The 17459-nt window shown below is 37.8% G+C and overlaps 1 protein-coding gene across 20 annotated transcripts in view; it reads right to left on the minus strand.

Annotated features, from left to right (window-relative positions):
- Window positions 1-3157: 3157 nt before the first annotated feature.
- LOC123510358 (MAP kinase-activating death domain protein-like) overlaps window positions 3158-17459 on the minus strand; it is a 66790-nt gene continuing 52488 nt past the window's right edge. For 18 of the 20 annotated variants that reach the window (XM_045265435.1, XM_045265438.1, XM_045265446.1 and 15 more), the window contains 9 exons: window positions 17164-17293; window positions 16121-16337; window positions 15620-15707; window positions 15150-15334; window positions 14340-14519; window positions 9617-9625; window positions 6897-6969; window positions 6297-6343; window positions 3158-5765 (listed from right to left, as the gene is read on the minus strand). In XM_045265435.1, the coding sequence (XP_045121370.1) occupies window positions 5646-5765; window positions 6297-6343; window positions 6897-6969; window positions 9617-9625; window positions 14340-14519; window positions 15150-15334; window positions 15620-15707; window positions 16121-16337; window positions 17164-17293 (1049 nt within the window). In that variant the 3' untranslated portion in view covers window positions 3158-5645. The remainder of the gene's footprint in view (window positions 5766-6296; window positions 6344-6896; window positions 6970-9616; window positions 9626-14339; window positions 14520-15149; window positions 15335-15619; window positions 15708-16120; window positions 16338-17163; window positions 17294-17459) is intronic. The other 2 variants (XM_045265447.1, XM_045265437.1) reach the window with 1 other exon arrangement.

The raw sequence follows: 17459 nt of genomic DNA on the forward strand, positions 1-17459 counted from the left end.
GAAAAAAAAAAGAAATTGGGAGAGAGAGAGAAACGAAGAAAAAAATAATAATATAAAACAAAATCACCGAAAAAGAGAAAGAAGGAAGTGAGAGAAGAAAAGCGAAGAAAATATTAAAAGAAGCTAGAGGAGAAAAGAAAGAATATGAAAGAAAGTGAGAAAAATATGATAATCTATGACATAATCACCATATAAAAACAGAAATCAATAAATCTGTAAATTGTAATAACAAATGACCATTCACTTCTGGGCCACTGATTCTTTTGCTGTTTATCTATTCAATATTTTCAAAGTAATGTTGCATATCAAATAAACTCCATGTAATAAAAATAATAAACAATAATCACACCATAACCACACATCAACTAAGAAGACATGGAGATCTGGCTTCCCTGTAAAAATTTCCTTTATTTCTCTGTGGTATTATTGGAGGGATAAAGGCAACACAACAAAAACACCTGAATTTTTCCCACAAAGTAATAGACAATAACAACCATATCTGAGGCAATAGAACTTAAAACTATGAACATCTGGCTTTCTTGTCAATATTCTCCAGATTTTTCTGTGATATCTTTGGGGTAAATTCAATATAGGAAACATTTAATGCCTCCTGTAAAGTAAAAATTAACAAGTTATCACAAACAATGTAACTTAAAAATGTTAAAATCTGGTTTCCTTGTAATTATTTCCTTATTTTTTTCCTGTGATATTTTTGAGGGTAATGCAGAAAACCTTTGACAGTTCCTGCAAAGTGAGAATGCTATATGTGGGTTCCCTCCTGCCAACTCCCCACTGAAAGGCACATGAGCCGTATGACACTACCAGGAAATACTGTACTTCTCTTTAACCCCTTCACTGCCAAGGTCTTCCTCTGCCGACATCCACAACACTGTAAGAAATGCTTGGACACACTGATAATGAACAGAGAATAGTCAGTGTTGTTAGCTGCAGTGTTGGGATAAATGTTTGCATGGACACAGTGGAAAAGAATTATTTTTTTGTTGGTTTTGTGGTTTCTTAAAATGTTTGGACACACAGAAAAGGAACGGAGAAAAGTCAGTTGATTTTGTATTTTCCCAGCTAAAAGAAGAATACTAGAAGAGAAGAGAGGAATGGAGGATGGTTAGCTTATTTTGTGGTTTGTTAATAGCCAGAGCAATGTAAGAAATAAAGAGAATAGAGAGTAGTTACTAAATTTTGTGTTCTCCGGGCTACAGAATAATTGAAGAGACAGTAACAGACACAATTAATGTCCCTAGAAAATTCAAAATGAAATTTTGTGTACCAGTGAATGGGTTCAACTGCAAAAGGCCAAGAATTAGCAAGAATTATTACTGTAGTCTAATGCTAAAAAGAAACTAAACAATAATGGACTGTACTTCAACATTATGACCAGTTCCATCATATCAGTAAATACTGGATATGCTCAATGGGCTACAGTACACTTGGACACAGAAGGAAAGTCTTTACATCAATTCATATTCCAATTTTGAACGTGTTTTGCATGTCAAGAATGCAACGTTTTACTGACCAATTAGTATGAAGTTGTATGTTGCTTTTTTGCAGTTTCTTGTATGTGCATAAATTGAACTGACTCGCATTTTTAATTATATATGCATTCAATGGAAGTATTACTGAGAGAGAGAGAGAGAGAGAGAGAGAGAGAGAGAGAGAGAGAGAGAGAGAGAGAGAGAGAGAGAGAGAGAGAGAGAGAGAGAGAGAGAGAGAGAGAGAGAGAGAGAGAGAGAGAGAGAGAGAGAGAGAGAGAGAGAGAGAGAGAGAGAGAGAGAGAGAGAGAGAGAGCAGACAAAAAGATCTGGGACACAAACAAACAGGTAGAGAAAGAGCAAGACAAAGACAAAGACACAGACAGACAGACAGACGGATAGAAGAACATTGAACAGACAAAAATAATGACAAGAAAATATGTGCACCAGGTGTGATATGTCAAAAACACCTTTACATCACTTCACTTTAGAGATTATAATTGCACTTCCGTAAACAAGTCAATGCCCTCTCTCCTTAAAGTAAACATCAATAAAAGTTTGACACATCCAAATTTTCTTCACCTCTGGAACACCTTATAGTCTGTCTACTCTAAAATGGCTCCTGGATTTCAAACATATTGTAGCTTATTGATATTGTCATTGATTTGATGTGAATAGTACTTCTTTTCTGTTGATCACTACACTTATTACAAGGACAGCTCACAGTTTTCCTCAAGATCTGACAACCATGTATTCTCTGGGGCCCCATTCAAACTGACACCCAGGAGCCATTTTAGAGTACACAGACTATAATAATTATTAACATCATCCTATTTAGATGTTGCATGATTTGTTGCATTTTGATCATTTTTAGTCACATATATGAAAGAAAAAAACCTCCCTTTAAACTGTTCACTTTCTAATCTTCTCAGTGGGAAATATCTTTAAGCAACTTTAGCGACACAGATTGTAATTCAAGATTGCATCAATTCTGTCCTTAGTTCTGGTATTTCTAGTCTGTCAAGAAAGGAGTGAGTGAACAGAGTTATATGTAGGGTACTAAACACCCTCCCTTATTTTCTCTATGTGTGTAATGTTTTAGCATTACAAGATTACAATTTAGAGTTGCATCAATTTTATTCCTTGTTTTGGTATTGTTGGTCTGGTTTTGGTCCATCGCAAGGAGGAAGTGAGTGAACACTCAAGTGTACTGAGTATCGCAGGGACAAAGTGTGTACGTGTGTGAATTATTGGGTAACATGTTTTCAGACACAAATATATCACTTCCAGCTACTGTAGGCATCTTTTATTTTGTTGCAGCACAAGAATGCATGGTTATAGTCTCCAGAGCTCCATCACTTCTGTTGCCAATTATTTATGATTATAATCTCTTTAAAATTTAACAACTAATTGTCACTTAACCAACTCCTCACAGAAACACCTAGGTACTCCTAAGGAACACTCATATTCTTGTAATTAGTTTCAAAAATATATGAAAGCTAATAACTTTTTGCTATATACATTTCTAGAACTTCACCATTTCTTGCCACCTGACTTCTGAGGAAATCTAACACAATTGAATTTAGATCTAAAAATGCATGAAAGCCAATTACTTCCGATTTAAACAGTGACCCATAATCTTCTATCACATATGAACATGTTTCCTTTTCAGAACAATGAGAAATTTAATGATGAAACCTAAACATTCTAGGAAAATTTTAGAAAACATAACAATATCTTATTATGTTGATGCAAAGATACACCTGCATCACTCAATACACGAAACTTCAATCAAATCTAGAGATCTTTCCCTTTTAGAGCTTTAAATGTTCCTGCAAAGCTTGGAAAATATAACAATACCTTTTTGTGATGCAAACATATGCCTTATGTATATTGCAAGAAAACTGGGGATGTGGATTGGATGAATCACTCTAGGATGAAGGAAGGGAGGAATGTATAGGATGACAGGATGATTGCAACTCTACAAACAAACACCTGGTAGAGAGAAAGAGTGTGTCATGTCTTACAGAAGTGATCTACAAGTATAGGATTATTTTATTACTGTGTGGTAGGCACTGGTCACTAGTAACACCAAGAGATAACCCAAGCCATCAATCAACAAGATACACACAGACATACCTACATACGTACATACATACATACACACAATAACAATATGCAAAATATCTACACAATGTACAATAATTTACACTGCATGTATGTCGTACATTTACAACATTGTCTCTTTTTATTTCTCTCTCATTTAAAAATTATTAAGTATGCTACACTGTTAATACTACAGATGATAGATAGCACCAGCATCATACCAGTGTCTAGGGAATAATGATCATAATTCACCACATTAGCTTCGTCACAGTTAAAGTTAGTCGCGGAATGTGTATTAGAAATAAATAGGTTTTTTTTTTTTCATTCATCAAACTTTTTCTTTTTATCAAGGTTTTATTATTTTACTGCAATACTTATTTTGCATTCCCTTATTAATTTCCTTTACTATCTTGCTTACATCACCTAAAGGAATTAATGCAAAGGACAGTACTTTTACACGAGTATCTTTTTACAGAGAAACATTAATATTTTTTGCTACTAATCCTCGGTCACTTGCATACTTTCTGCTTCTCTTCCTCAACCTAGGATACTATTTCTATGTTGTCTATTTTGCAGGTTACTTGAGGGGATAGTTATAAGAAATACTTCAACCTCTTTCTTCTTCCCTTGTGACTTGCCCTTCATCTTAATCACCTATCCACTTGTCTGTTTTCCACTCCTATCTGTCTTTACTTTACTTATTCTATACTTCAGGGTGAAATTTAGACCTACACTTCCTTATTTCTATCTTCTATGACTTGTCCTTCTTCTCATTCCTCTCTCATTTGTCTGCTTTCTATCTATAACTATTTCTTTTTTTACTTAATATCATATTCAATGGCAAAGTTTAAACCTACAATTCTTCATCCATATTTATTGTGACTTACTGACGTTTGCCATCCAAAGGAGTTTCTTTACAGTACAAGATACACATTTTTCCTTCCCTCTATGATGTCTGATACTTCACTACTCCAAGCATATTAGTACTCTAGTCTTCAGTAGCAAACTTCATTCCATAGACAAAACTGCTTCTCAGGTAATTATCTTAACCTCAATTCTACAATACTTGAGTTAAAGACATTATTGAGGTTACTTATCCTTGCATATGTTCTTTAGTAGTAAACTTTATGCCACACTATTCAAAACAGCTTGTCAAGTTAGTTATCTTTCTTACCTATGCTCTAACATGCTTGAGTTAAACAGACATTATTGAGGTTAATTGTCCTTGCATATAGCTATTAGTAGCTTTAACCTTCTTTACTGTCTCCACTCTGCCCTTATATTGCACAGACATCAACATGGTTTACTTTTCTTGTATCTGGTGATCTGAATCTCCTACTGCTTCTTTAATCTTCTCTTGATATAAGCAGGTGTTGCCACAATAGATGTTATCATTCTGAGTTCAATGTCTTACAGATGTTATTGGGAGAGAAAAATTTTATTACATACAGTATTAACAAGAGGCACAGACTAAACTGAAGAATGTTGTTAGATCTCCCCATACAGCCTTGAAAGGAATTGTGATGCCATGATATGCATGACTCATTGCATCTTTCATAATCTTATCAAGATTCATAGCCATTAATCTTGTATTACACCACTAGTATTGAGTTGCATGCTCAGAGTACTGTCATTTATTGCACTTTGTTTACTGCATAATACAAAGTATGATCTTTCCTGGCACTAAGTTTTGCAATACAGAGTTGTATACTCAACTGTACTAAAATTTGTCTTTTGATCATCGTATAAAATGAAACATGATCTTTCCAGTACTGTTGAGTCTTGCAGTACACAGTAGTAGTAGTAGTAGTAGTAGTAGTAGTAGTAGTAGTAGGTTAGTGGGTATATAGTATGAGGCATGCATGTCCATTGTCTTTTGATCATTGTATAATATGAAGCACAACCTTTTTCTTTGCATCTGAGTCTTGCAACATACAGCAGCAGCTATTAGTAACATTCACATGCTGTTAGTGTGAACCCCTCATTTGATTACAAGTCAGACCAGAGCCTCCACTAAATAGCAGCTTCCCCTACACCCTACTTGGAGGTATGTCAGTGTTTCCGGTGAGCGGCTGCAGCAGCAGCAGCAGCGGCAACCTCCATCTTCTTCTGTTCACTGCCAGCAGCCACGTAGGAGAACACACACAACACAGCATAGCAGATTTGGTCGGCCTGACGGAGACAAGATTTGGTTTCTCTATGTGGTGTGGAATTGATTAAATGCAGTACGTATGTTGCTCTATTAGATAAGAAACTATATCCTCTATTTGGTGTGTAATCTACTAATGTTTATTTTTCTCTATATAGTGGGGGATTGATTACATAACTGGTATTTATGAGGCACTATATGATGAGAAAATTATATGATTATTCTCTATATGATGTGCAATCAATCAGGTTCTATACTTATGCTAATCTTCCCTTCATAATACAAATGAGAGAGAGAGAGAGAGAGAGAGAGAGAGAGAGAGAGAGAGAGAGAGAGAGAGAGAGAGAGAGAGAGAGAGAGAGAGAGAGAGAGAGAGAGAGAGAGAGAGAGAGAGAGAGAGAGAGAGAGAGAGAGAGAGAGAGAGAGAGAGAGAGAGAGAGAGAGAGAGAGAGAGAGAGAGAGAGAGAGAGAGAGAGAGAGAGAGAGAGAGAGAGAGAGAGAGAGAGAGAGAGAGAGAGAGAGAGAGAGAGAGAGAGAGAGAGAGCACCACTAACCATTGCTGACTTGTATTTGCGTTGAATCACTTGTCGAGTCTTTGGATCTGAAGAAAAAGGGAAGTTTGAGATGAATTCATAGTTCTTTACAATTTGCCAATTTAATTTCTAATATCATCATTATATTAGCAAGAAGAGTGCAGTCCTTCTCTGTATCTTCATTTCAGAAGGAACTGTAGAGCCCTTCCTTTATTCATATTTCTGCTCTGAGACAATGACCAGTGATGTTCATGAAACATTTATCTACTAAGGTAAATCACAAAGAAAACCTCATCAACTTGTAAATATCTAAGAATAAGTTCATCTACTTTCTTTCTCAAGTATATGGCAAGTTTTTTTTTCATTAATCACTTACCATTTATTGTTAAGTATTATTTTTAATGTAAATGAAAATAAGAATGGATTATATTTTCTCTCTCTGAAATATCTGGTAAGTTTTATTTCAGCAATCTCTAAGTGTTGAATATTTCAATATTGATGTGGAAGAAATACTTTATGTGTTTAAATCTATGTAAAGAAAAGTTAGACTCTTCTATGCATTTCAGTTTATGTTTAGAAGGAAGATTTCCATGACTACTGTTGGTACTTTGGTGTACTTACTGTACTCCTCCAGCACAAATATTCCTCCTTTCTGAGTGAAGCATCTCCTGATGTGGTCAAGTCTCACAAAGAACTGAAAGAGAGCAACATTGGGGAATCTTAAGCACTGTCCTTGCCTTTGTGGGCCGTGCAGCACAGCCCAGTGCGGGTAGTCATCTTTGAAACAGAGTCTATTGGCAATCTGTATAACCCTACTACTTTACATGTCATCTTATCTCAGTATTACTTTAACTGTCAAGCTTAGCTATGTCATTATCTGCAGAAGAAGCACAGAGAGCCAAGGAGGAGGTATAAGATGAGGGGCAACACTGTATAAATTTAGTCCAACACTAACATCGGGTTTGGTATGGATTCTCAAGTCTCTGAATCTTGGTACATCAAACAACTACAGGGACAGAGAGCAGTGCTATTCTCTGGCAAATATGGTGCTGAGTTTACGTAATCAAAAGGTTCAAGTCACAGTAAGGGTTGTCTACTAAAGGATCGAGGTAATGGTAAATATATATTGGCTTAGAAACAAAGTTAGGCCAAACCTCAAGTGACGGAACAAACAAAGATTGCCAAAGAGTCAGAGAAGTTCAAGGCCACAGCAAGTTAAAGGCAATAAATTTTACTAATGAGAAAAAAACACAGATAAAAAATATATACAAACATGAATGACATCACAGCACCCAACTAATTGACAATCTTTTAAAGAGAAAAACAAAAAAATACCATGAATGGCTTATTTAAGTAAGTAGCTTTTTAAGTGAATAAGTAAGTAAGTGTGTTGGCAGTGTCACAGTCAGCATTTCCAAAACAACATGACTCATAGTGATCAAAGACACAAACATTTCTTAAGTGACATGAACCAGAGCTGAGCGTGGCACCTTAACTGTAGGGAATGGAGAGGGAGGCAGCTGGTGGAAGGCTTAAGCTTCTTCTCTTTCAAATACACAAGATCTCTCAAGCTACTCTGGCATTACATTGACTCACAGTAAAGCTCTTGTGTGCCAGCGAGGGCAGTAAAGAGTTAGGATCTGATTGCTTCCTGTATAAGTCAGACTCACTGATACTACTGTTACTACTCGCTTCCTCTCCATCCCCTGTCACATCCTTCTGCACAAGTGTCTGTTCTTGATCAAAACACAGACAGAAGTGGGGCATGCAAAGAGAAATAAGAACAAATGCAGAATAAGAAGAAAGAAAAAGGGGGGTTTCAGGGATTTTGCAGAGGAGTAAAGGTATCTTGAATCCGGTTGTTAAAAGTTTTGTCCTGACAGCCTGATGTATTAGTTAACTCAGCGTTCGTGTTCTCAAGTCAGTACTCAGGAGAATATTAGTGAGTTAGTTGTTATTGACTTATCATATCTGTCATCCCAACAATCTTCTTCTTTGACTTGTTAGTTGTATATAATATTCTTCCAAAACTAAACAAATAGTGGTGTAATTGAATAAAAACAAGCTTTAGTCTATTCCTCATAAAAAAAAGTGTTGATAAAATTATAATAATATGAAGTGAGCCTTCTTATTTTTTATCAAAACTTTCTTTAAAGGTTAAAATAACAATACTTTTTTTATATTGTTTTGAAAGTGGACTTTTTTTTTGAAAGATGGAGCAAGAAAAGAGAAAGAGCAAGAAAATATGATGCCCATTCATAACCTTACTAATAATAAGAAACAACAAAAAAGGCAGAAACCAATTAACAAGTGGAGTGTGAACTTGGTTGATAAGAGATTGAAACTTTTAACAAATACTCAAATAAAAGAATTGCTTGAATCAGTGTGTGTGTGTGTGTGTGTGTGTGTGTGTGTGTGTGTGTGTGTGTGTGTGTGTGTGTGTGTGTGTGTGTGTGTGTGTGTGTGTGTGTGTGTGTGTGTGTGTGTGTGTGTGTGTGTGTGTGTGTGTGTGTGTGTGTGTGTGTGTGTGTGTGTGTGTGTGTGTGTGTGTGTGTGTGTGTGTGTGTGTGTGTGTGTGTGTGTGTGTGTGTGTGTGTGTGTGTGTGTGTGTGTGTGTGTGTGTGTGTGTGTGTGTGTGTGTGTGTGTGTGTGTGTGTGTGTGTGTGTGTGAGCATTACAAAAAGCAAACATATCATCAAGGTTCACACGCACCAATCAATCACTACAAACTAGACTCAGTAGTAGTAGTAGTACTTTCAACTCAACCAACAGAACCAAACAAGGAATACTTCAGAGATGGTCAAATAAAAATAGGGACTCTTGTGTGTGTGCAGACTGGGAAGATCTGATTGGTTGGAACAATTATAGTCCTGGTGCTTTGATTGGCTAAGAAATTGACAACAAACTTTCCAGTGCTGATATTGCTGATTGGCTCTAATGTCAAAGGTTTCCTAGTGCTGCCTGGCTGTGAGAATTCAGACTGCTTATTATTATTGTGCTAGTTGGCTGAGGCATGCCGAAATGTGGCAGCGAGTGGACCAGACACATGACTGCAGGGCTGGTCAATAATGGTGGTTGGGTTTGCCATAAAAACAAAAACATAAAAGTATATTACAGGGAACTGAAAGGTATAGTAGCAAAAAATAAAGGCCTGGAGTAGTCACCACTGGTACTTGGAGGAAAAGTTTGGGTGGTATAAGTGTCCCTGGGAAGACAGACTGCTGGGTGTAAGTAAGATGGGAAAGGAGTGAGGACACGTGTGGTAAGGTAAGTAAACAAAACAGAACCACTAGTCACAACTACAGCCACTACACCAGTCCAGTATCTCCTTCCATATTCACCTCGAAATCCTTTCATGATGAAGACGGCGAGCAGGGATACAAAAAAGAAAAACAAAAGAAAATGTGAGAAACGGCACCATGAAAAACAAACAACTTTTTGAGCATATGCAGTGTCCAGAGACAGACACGCCAGAAGAGTAGTAAAACTTTCCTTAATGTAATAAGGTGATATGATAATAGATCTAAAATGTGTATATAGTAGTAAACTAATAACTAACAAGGGCCAGCGCAATTTTTCATATATATATATATATATATATATATATATATATATATATATATATATATATATATATATATATATATATATATATATATATATATATATATATACTACAGCTGCTGCCATTAGCAACTACTAACAATGATTTAGCACTACATCTAGTAAGGGGACTCTCCGTGATTACCAAGGACCATCTCCAAAGTTCCCTCTGCTTTAAGAAATGATTGTAACTAAAGACAATCCAGTGTTACGGAGAGAGGAAGGACTACAAGATGTGGGTGACGGACAGCTGTGTATGGGATGGCCGTGTCTATGCATGGATGAATGGAAGGATGGATGGATGATGGACAGGCTGCCGGCATCCTCTCGGCAGCGGCAGCGACGGCACGGCAGCAGCAGCAGCAGCAGCCACCTGTGAGTGAAGAGATGAGGTGGTGCTGTGTGGTAGTGGTGGTGTGGTGGTGGTAGAAGTAGAGGTGGTAGTGGAGGTGGTGGTGGAGGTGGTGGCGGTGGTGGTGGCAGTGGTGGTGGTGGGAGTTAGACGTGTTGACTGAGGGGAGACTGGCTGGTCCCACAGGAGAACGGACGCTAGGCGGGGGAGTCATGCAGGAGAGAGCGGAAGTTAAGACTGACGCGGCAAACCAGAGACCCAACACAACGCACGGCCCACTACACAAAAATCACAAAGCAGATCATTCCAACGAATAGGGTTGGTCATGAAAAACAACATGGCTGACACTTGAAAAAGGAGAGTATTCCATCAAAAATATGTGAAGAGTACTTGAGGAAAAAATAATATCGTATATATATATATATATATATATATATATATATATATATATATATATATATATATATATATATATATATATATATATATATATATATATATATATATATATATATATATATATATATATATATATATATATATATATATATATATATATATATATATATATATATATATATATATATATATATATATATATATATATATATATATATATATATATATATATATATATATATATATATTCATAAAGTTCTACAAAATATATACGTACACAGCACTTCAATGCTCTTAAGAGAAAAATTGTCTATATAGTATAAATATATAACTAAGTGGTAGTAGTGGTGTGAAACCCTACACTTTGAACAGCCTGTGTATCTTTCTCTCTCTCTCAGGATGGTCCCTCAATAGCCAAGTGCAGAACACACTGAGCAAGGGGAGGAAGTGTGTGCATTCACCAGTGAGGGGAAAGAATGTCTGTTTGGAGAAATGGGAGGTCTGGTCCAGCTGAGTGTAAATGGAGGATGAGGTGATCACATGATGACCTGACTCTCTCTGACCCAACAAACCTTCCTGTCTTGACCAACCAATCCTAACAACTTGATTTTCTCTAATCCATTACATCTTCCTATCCTGTGAGAAAATGGGAGATCTGGTCAAGTCAAGTGTGATGGGAATATGATGACACGTTAATCCATTACATCTTCCTATCATGGCAACAGAGTGAAGTCTATATAAGATCAGAATAATGTGACCTAATACTAGCAGTACAGTACATATTCTATTTTCACCTAAAGTCTATCTGCATTGTGTATGACATAGCTCTCTTTTCAAGTGCCTCATTCAACAGTGATCATTAAAAGAGGCATGAGAAAGTACGAAAATGTATAATGTTTCAATCCCCACTCTTTCTATTTCCATCCAAGTCCTCTGTACTAAGACCAGTGATACACATACCTTTCTACCAGGAACCAAATGGGCTAAGAGTATGAATGATGTGTGTGTGAATTACTGACTAAGTATATTGACAAATGATAGAGTGTGTGAATCTAACTAGTAAGTGCTATGGAGGGTGACTGTTGCTACCCTTCACATACTGTCTACTCTTTCTAGTAAACTTAGGTGACACTGCAGCACTGTAAAGCAATGGTATTATACAGTGTTATTCTGCTAGAACTAATGAAATGCTAACCACAGCTTGCTTCACATCACCACATCAAAACTATGCTGTCCAAAGCCTAATAAATAGTAGTTGTGGTTCTAGTAGTTCTAATAATACAGCATGGACTATTTACAGACAATATGACTAACAATGCAAGATATTTTGATGTTTAAAGCTCTATATAATGTAGTTATGGTTCTTGTAGTTCTAAAAATAAAACATGTTCTATTTATCTATCATATCACTAACAATACAAAAAATTTTGATGTCTAGTGCTATACTTACAAATTACTGATATGATTCTAGTCACTCTAATTGCAAAAAACATATTTCTAAACTCTATTCATTACAAGATACTAACAATACAAGAAATTTTTATCATGTAGCCTTCATTTAATATTATTTTAAGTTGAAAACTTACAGAATGTAGCTATGATTCTACTCATACTAACTCATGTATTTATATAAAATTATATAAATGTACTAACAATGTAGGAAATGTTGATGTGTGGAGCCTTCACTTCACAAGTGTCTGAAGTTGTAAGTGTAGGAAGCCTAAGGTGTTAATAGTAAAACATGTATGACTAGTTTTTATCACCAGTTCAAACTAATCCAAGAAATTTTGATCACATGCTTTTAAAATGTAAAATAGCGATTGGTATGATAGTATGACTTCCATGACTCATTCACATCATTCACAATTGAAATGTAATGATTAAAAATATTTACTCTAACTCAGCAAGAAACATGAATTGAAACTACAAAGAACATTCCTATGTAAGAAAAAGGTACATCCTAAAACCATCTAGGCAGAATGTGACTGAAAGAAATCATGTAGTAGCAAATGAACACCACCAATTAATTTTAAAAGCAATGACTGATGTTATTCTAAGCATGTGTGATAAGGAACATGGAATATTTAGAATCAGCAGCCTTCGTCCAAGGTGCTGAAAGGGGAAACTGTCACATCATCACTTCACAACAACCCACAATGCAGTATTCCTCACAACACAGCCTGTGAAATTAGTTACAAACATGACAACCAGTATTCCCAGTACTCCAGTGACTTCTCAAATCAACTGACAAGTGTGAGTCTATCCCTACTACTGGGATACTGGTGAAATATATGAGGTTGTATCTGTTTGTCCCCCTTTTTACTGGGGATAGAGGCCTTTAGTGTATTCCCTGATTACTGGGGCAATGTGTGGGTACTGGGTATTGTGGGGACTTGTTACTAGAGTACAAGAAGCCCTGGTAGCAATGTGTTACTCAGGTGATGTGTCTAGATATGTGTGTTCCTTGCTACTGGGGTGATATGAGGCACACTATTATCAGGGTGAATGTGTGAGGCCCTCTTACTGGAATAGAAGAGACCCAGATAACAATGTGTCCTGGTTACTGGAGGTGAAGGGAGGCCTAAATTCCTGTTACTGGAATGAAGTGTGGGGCCCTGTTACTGGGATTATGAGGCCCTGTTACTGGGGTGGGGAAGCTTAACATGGCCAATCAACAACCAGGAGCAGCAGTGGTGAGTGTGGTGGTGGTGGCAGCACAGACTGACGCACCACTCCTCCTCACACACTGTCTATTAGTTAAGAGCATTGCTGAGTGCTGGTCTTGTACAGCCTTGGCACTAATCTGACCCAACCAATCAGTCACCCTGCTCCACTACACTCATATGATATGTTATGCATGTGTCTCAGTACAGAGAGAGAGAGAAAGAGATGAACATGGAAACAAAACTCAAAGGTTATTTAACTTCTTGGAGATAAAAATATAATTCACAAACATGGGCTGTACTCAGCTCTGTCAGTCTGAGATTCCTAATAACCATACAAGTAAAAAAACTCAGATTATAACCATAGATAATGCTACATAAGACAAGATATTATGCCCTATACACCCTACCTCACCCATGTCTTAGCTACACTCGTATAAACTTGAATTCACTCCTGACAAACTAATATGAGGCAATCACAGTATGAAATGAGAGCTGCCAAACACATCTGTGCCTCTAGAAAAGCACTGTTTGCTATCCATCATCACTGCAGACAGCAGGCGGAGAGAGTGTGTCTGTCTCTCGATCTAACACGATGATATTGAGTAGAATTAAGTGTGGTGTCCCTAATGAATGAGAGGGTAACTTGTCCGAGATGACACTGCATGCACATAGAATGATGACAAATACACCCTGACTCATCATGAGGCATAGAATGTGCAGTGTCCCTCACCACTACCTACACAGACCAGACATGGCTACTGATCAATGAATGAGTGGGCTGCCTTGTGGGTCTGGGAGCGGGGCCAGACTCCCTCCCTGGGGCTCCCGGCATGGGCTGTGAATGTGGTGTGTTTGAGACCAACCTTGGAAGCCCCGGAGCACAACAGCCAAGCAAGATATATAAAATAGTAGAGCCCAAACATGATCCAAAATGAGAGAGAGGAGCGAGAGAGAGAGGCAGTCAACAAAGAGAGGTGACGAGAATTCCAACTACGACACCGGGAGAGGTGCCAGGAGGCTTTCCCACACCCGACACACCCGTACCTTGCTGGTGGCGAACAGCAGACCCACGCCCTCCATGCACACCTGCAGCAGTCCCCCCTCGCTGGTCTTCATGTCCTGCACTGGGAATTCCCCGCCCAGCTCCACGCCAGGCAGGGCCCCCACACCCCGCGCCGCTGCTCGCTCCATGGCCTCCTTGATGCAGTAGTACAGGTCCTTGCACTGAAACATTACAACATGGTATTCATCTCCATCACACTTTAAAAATATTACCTTATGTTTACAAGCCAGTGTTTTCCTATATCAAAATTATCACAAGGAGAATAAGTTAATTTTACAAGCCAGTATTTACCAATATCAAAGTTATAATAAGATTAGATTCAGTTTACTATACAGTATTTACCCGCCATCATATTGCAACATTACAAGTCTATCATATTACTAGGTTCAGTTTGCAAGTCCACGCTTTCCTTCTATCACATTACAATAAGGAGGGTAAGCTCAGTTAGATTATAATAAAAGCATGTTTATTCATATCTTACTCCAAAAATCCTTCCTATTTTTACATATTCATATCTTGTTCTGCATTCCCTTCCTTATATTGTGTCTTATTACTTCTACTTTTAAGATCCCTTCACTGTCTGCTATTTTGGACAGTGGTAATTGACAAAATACGTCCAAAATTACTTTTTTTTATGTAGTATTATTTGTGCAGCTGCATCTAAACATATGCCAATTCAGATCTTGCTTCTGAAAGCCATTAATTTTGTTTCTCATTCCTTCTACTTCTACTATTCCTCCACTGTCTCTTACTTTGGACTTTGGCAATTGACAATATACACCCAGAATTACTTTTTTTGTGTAGTATTTGTGCAGCTGCGTCTGGCCTCCGTTACGCCGCCACAGACAGAGCACCTTGTTTTTAGGAGAGTACGTCATGTTCACCAGACGCTCAAACCACCAGCGCTCCACAATGATGCCACTGACAGAGCGCAGAATGAGGCCATCGTCCCTCACCTCCAGAAACAACAAGTCACCTATGGATTAGAAAAGAGAAAGATATCATGAGTGTCTTTAAGGGGATTTTTTTGAGTATGCTATAAGAGTTTCAGGGCAGAATGATGTAATAGAATCTTTTCAAGAATTATGACGTACTTAGAGAAAGTAAGAGAAAGGTGTAATAAGGATCTCATTACAGTTTTGGAGTGTTTTGGACTATTTTGTGGTGTTCTATTACTATTTTTTGCATTATTTTTTTTTTTTTCCACTTAACTTAATATATAGAGCAACAGGAAACTGAAGGTCACTTCTGCCACACTGACCTGATGCGTCTGTGCCTGAGTGAACCGTGAAGCTTTGCCGGTGCATCTGTCGTGACCCAAGAGGCCGCAGGTCAATGTCATTCCCGTGCTGGAAGGAAAGTGAGGTTAACATTTCAATAAAATAAGTTAGAAATCACACATGAACCACAAAATAACTACATGGAGATTACTAATATAATGAAAACAAAAACAAATACACTGAAAGTACCAAAATTGAAATGTATTACTACGATACAAGATTAGAATCACATACAAAAATAGTACTTTGATTAGTATCACTGTTGCTACTACTAAGATAGAAAACCAGGACACTTTGAATTTAAGATTTTGCAATTTCTACCCAGTTTAAAGATCAGAGATGGATATACAACAAGTGAAGATATCTGAATAGGGATCAATAAGTAAGGAAAGATGTACTAAATAACAATCAAAAAGAATTAATCCGTCCAAAGCCAAAACAAAACATCTAATACCAGCAAAAGCACCAACAGATTGACTCACCAAGTTATTAATCTGATCCAGCAATTCATTCACTTCCTGGCTGTAGACAAGACCGATATGAGACTTGCCCAGCAGACGCCTGATTTTCCTTTTGATGTCCTCCTTGCGAATGTTCACCATCACCATAAAGGCCACCATGTTATACAGCATTGTGGACAGCAGCCGGTCTTCCTCGTGCTCCAGACGCTTCCTCTCGGACTCACTCAGGCTGTTGTACCTTGAGATGCGATGAGAGATGATGAGTTTAGTAAAGAGGAGGTAGGTGTAGTGAGTGAATGAGTAAATGAATGAGTAATTTGCCTTTGTTCAGATTCACTTTAACTTTAAGATGTTACGTGAGGTGTTTAGTGAGTGAGTGAGTGAGTGAAAGTGTTTGTACCTATTCTGCAGTGGTTATGATTTGAGTTCGTTGAAATAAAGTAGATTGGGGTAGATCAGGGTAGAAGAGAATGTTAGGTTGCTATAACTAGGTAAAGACAATTAAAGCAAAGTAGATTATGATAAGTCAGGATAGAACAGAATATGATGGGTTACGTCACAACTCAGTAAATACAACTACACACACACACACACACACACACACACACACACACACACACACACACACACACACACACACACACACACACCCGGTAGCTCAGTGGTAAGAACGCTGGCTCCACAAGCCAGAGGACCGGGGTTCGATTCCCCGGCTGGGTGGAGATATTTGGGTGTGTCTCCTTTCACGTGTAGCCCCTGTTCACCTAGCAGTGAGTAGGTACGGGATGTAAATCGAGGAGTTGTGACCTTGTTGTCCCGGTGTGTGGTGTGTGCCTGGTCTCAGGCCTATCCAAAGATCGGAAATAATGAGCTCTGAGCTCGTTCCGTAGGGTAACGTCTAGCTGTCTCCTCAGAGACTGCAACAGATCAAACAGTGAAGCACACACACACGCACACACACACACACACACACACACACACACACACACACACACACACACACACACACACACACACACACACAAATAGCCAAGACCCTCACAAGTGACTCCCAAAGTTCTTACCTCTCCATCATCTCACTGGGTCCCTGGTCCATCCCCACCATGTCCCTCTCCTGTGCCACAGCATCCAGGAAACAGTCCTCCCAAAACTGCATCTGATCCCACAGTGGAGAGCGATCCTTGCCAATGAGACCTGCAGGAAAGTGTAAAGAAAGACATGAAATGAAAAGATTAAAAATACTATCACGTATGCATATCCCTAAAACTTAACATAACATGGAAAAGTACAAAGAAAAGCTACACATACAAAATAATATACATACCAGTAGATACAGAAAAAAAGTGTTGCAATATACCAT

The sequence above is a fragment of the Portunus trituberculatus genome, chromosome 28 (assembly GCF_017591435.1).
Source record: "Portunus trituberculatus isolate SZX2019 chromosome 28, ASM1759143v1, whole genome shotgun sequence".
NCBI classification, from domain to species: Eukaryota; Metazoa; Arthropoda; class Malacostraca; order Decapoda; family Portunidae; genus Portunus; species Portunus trituberculatus.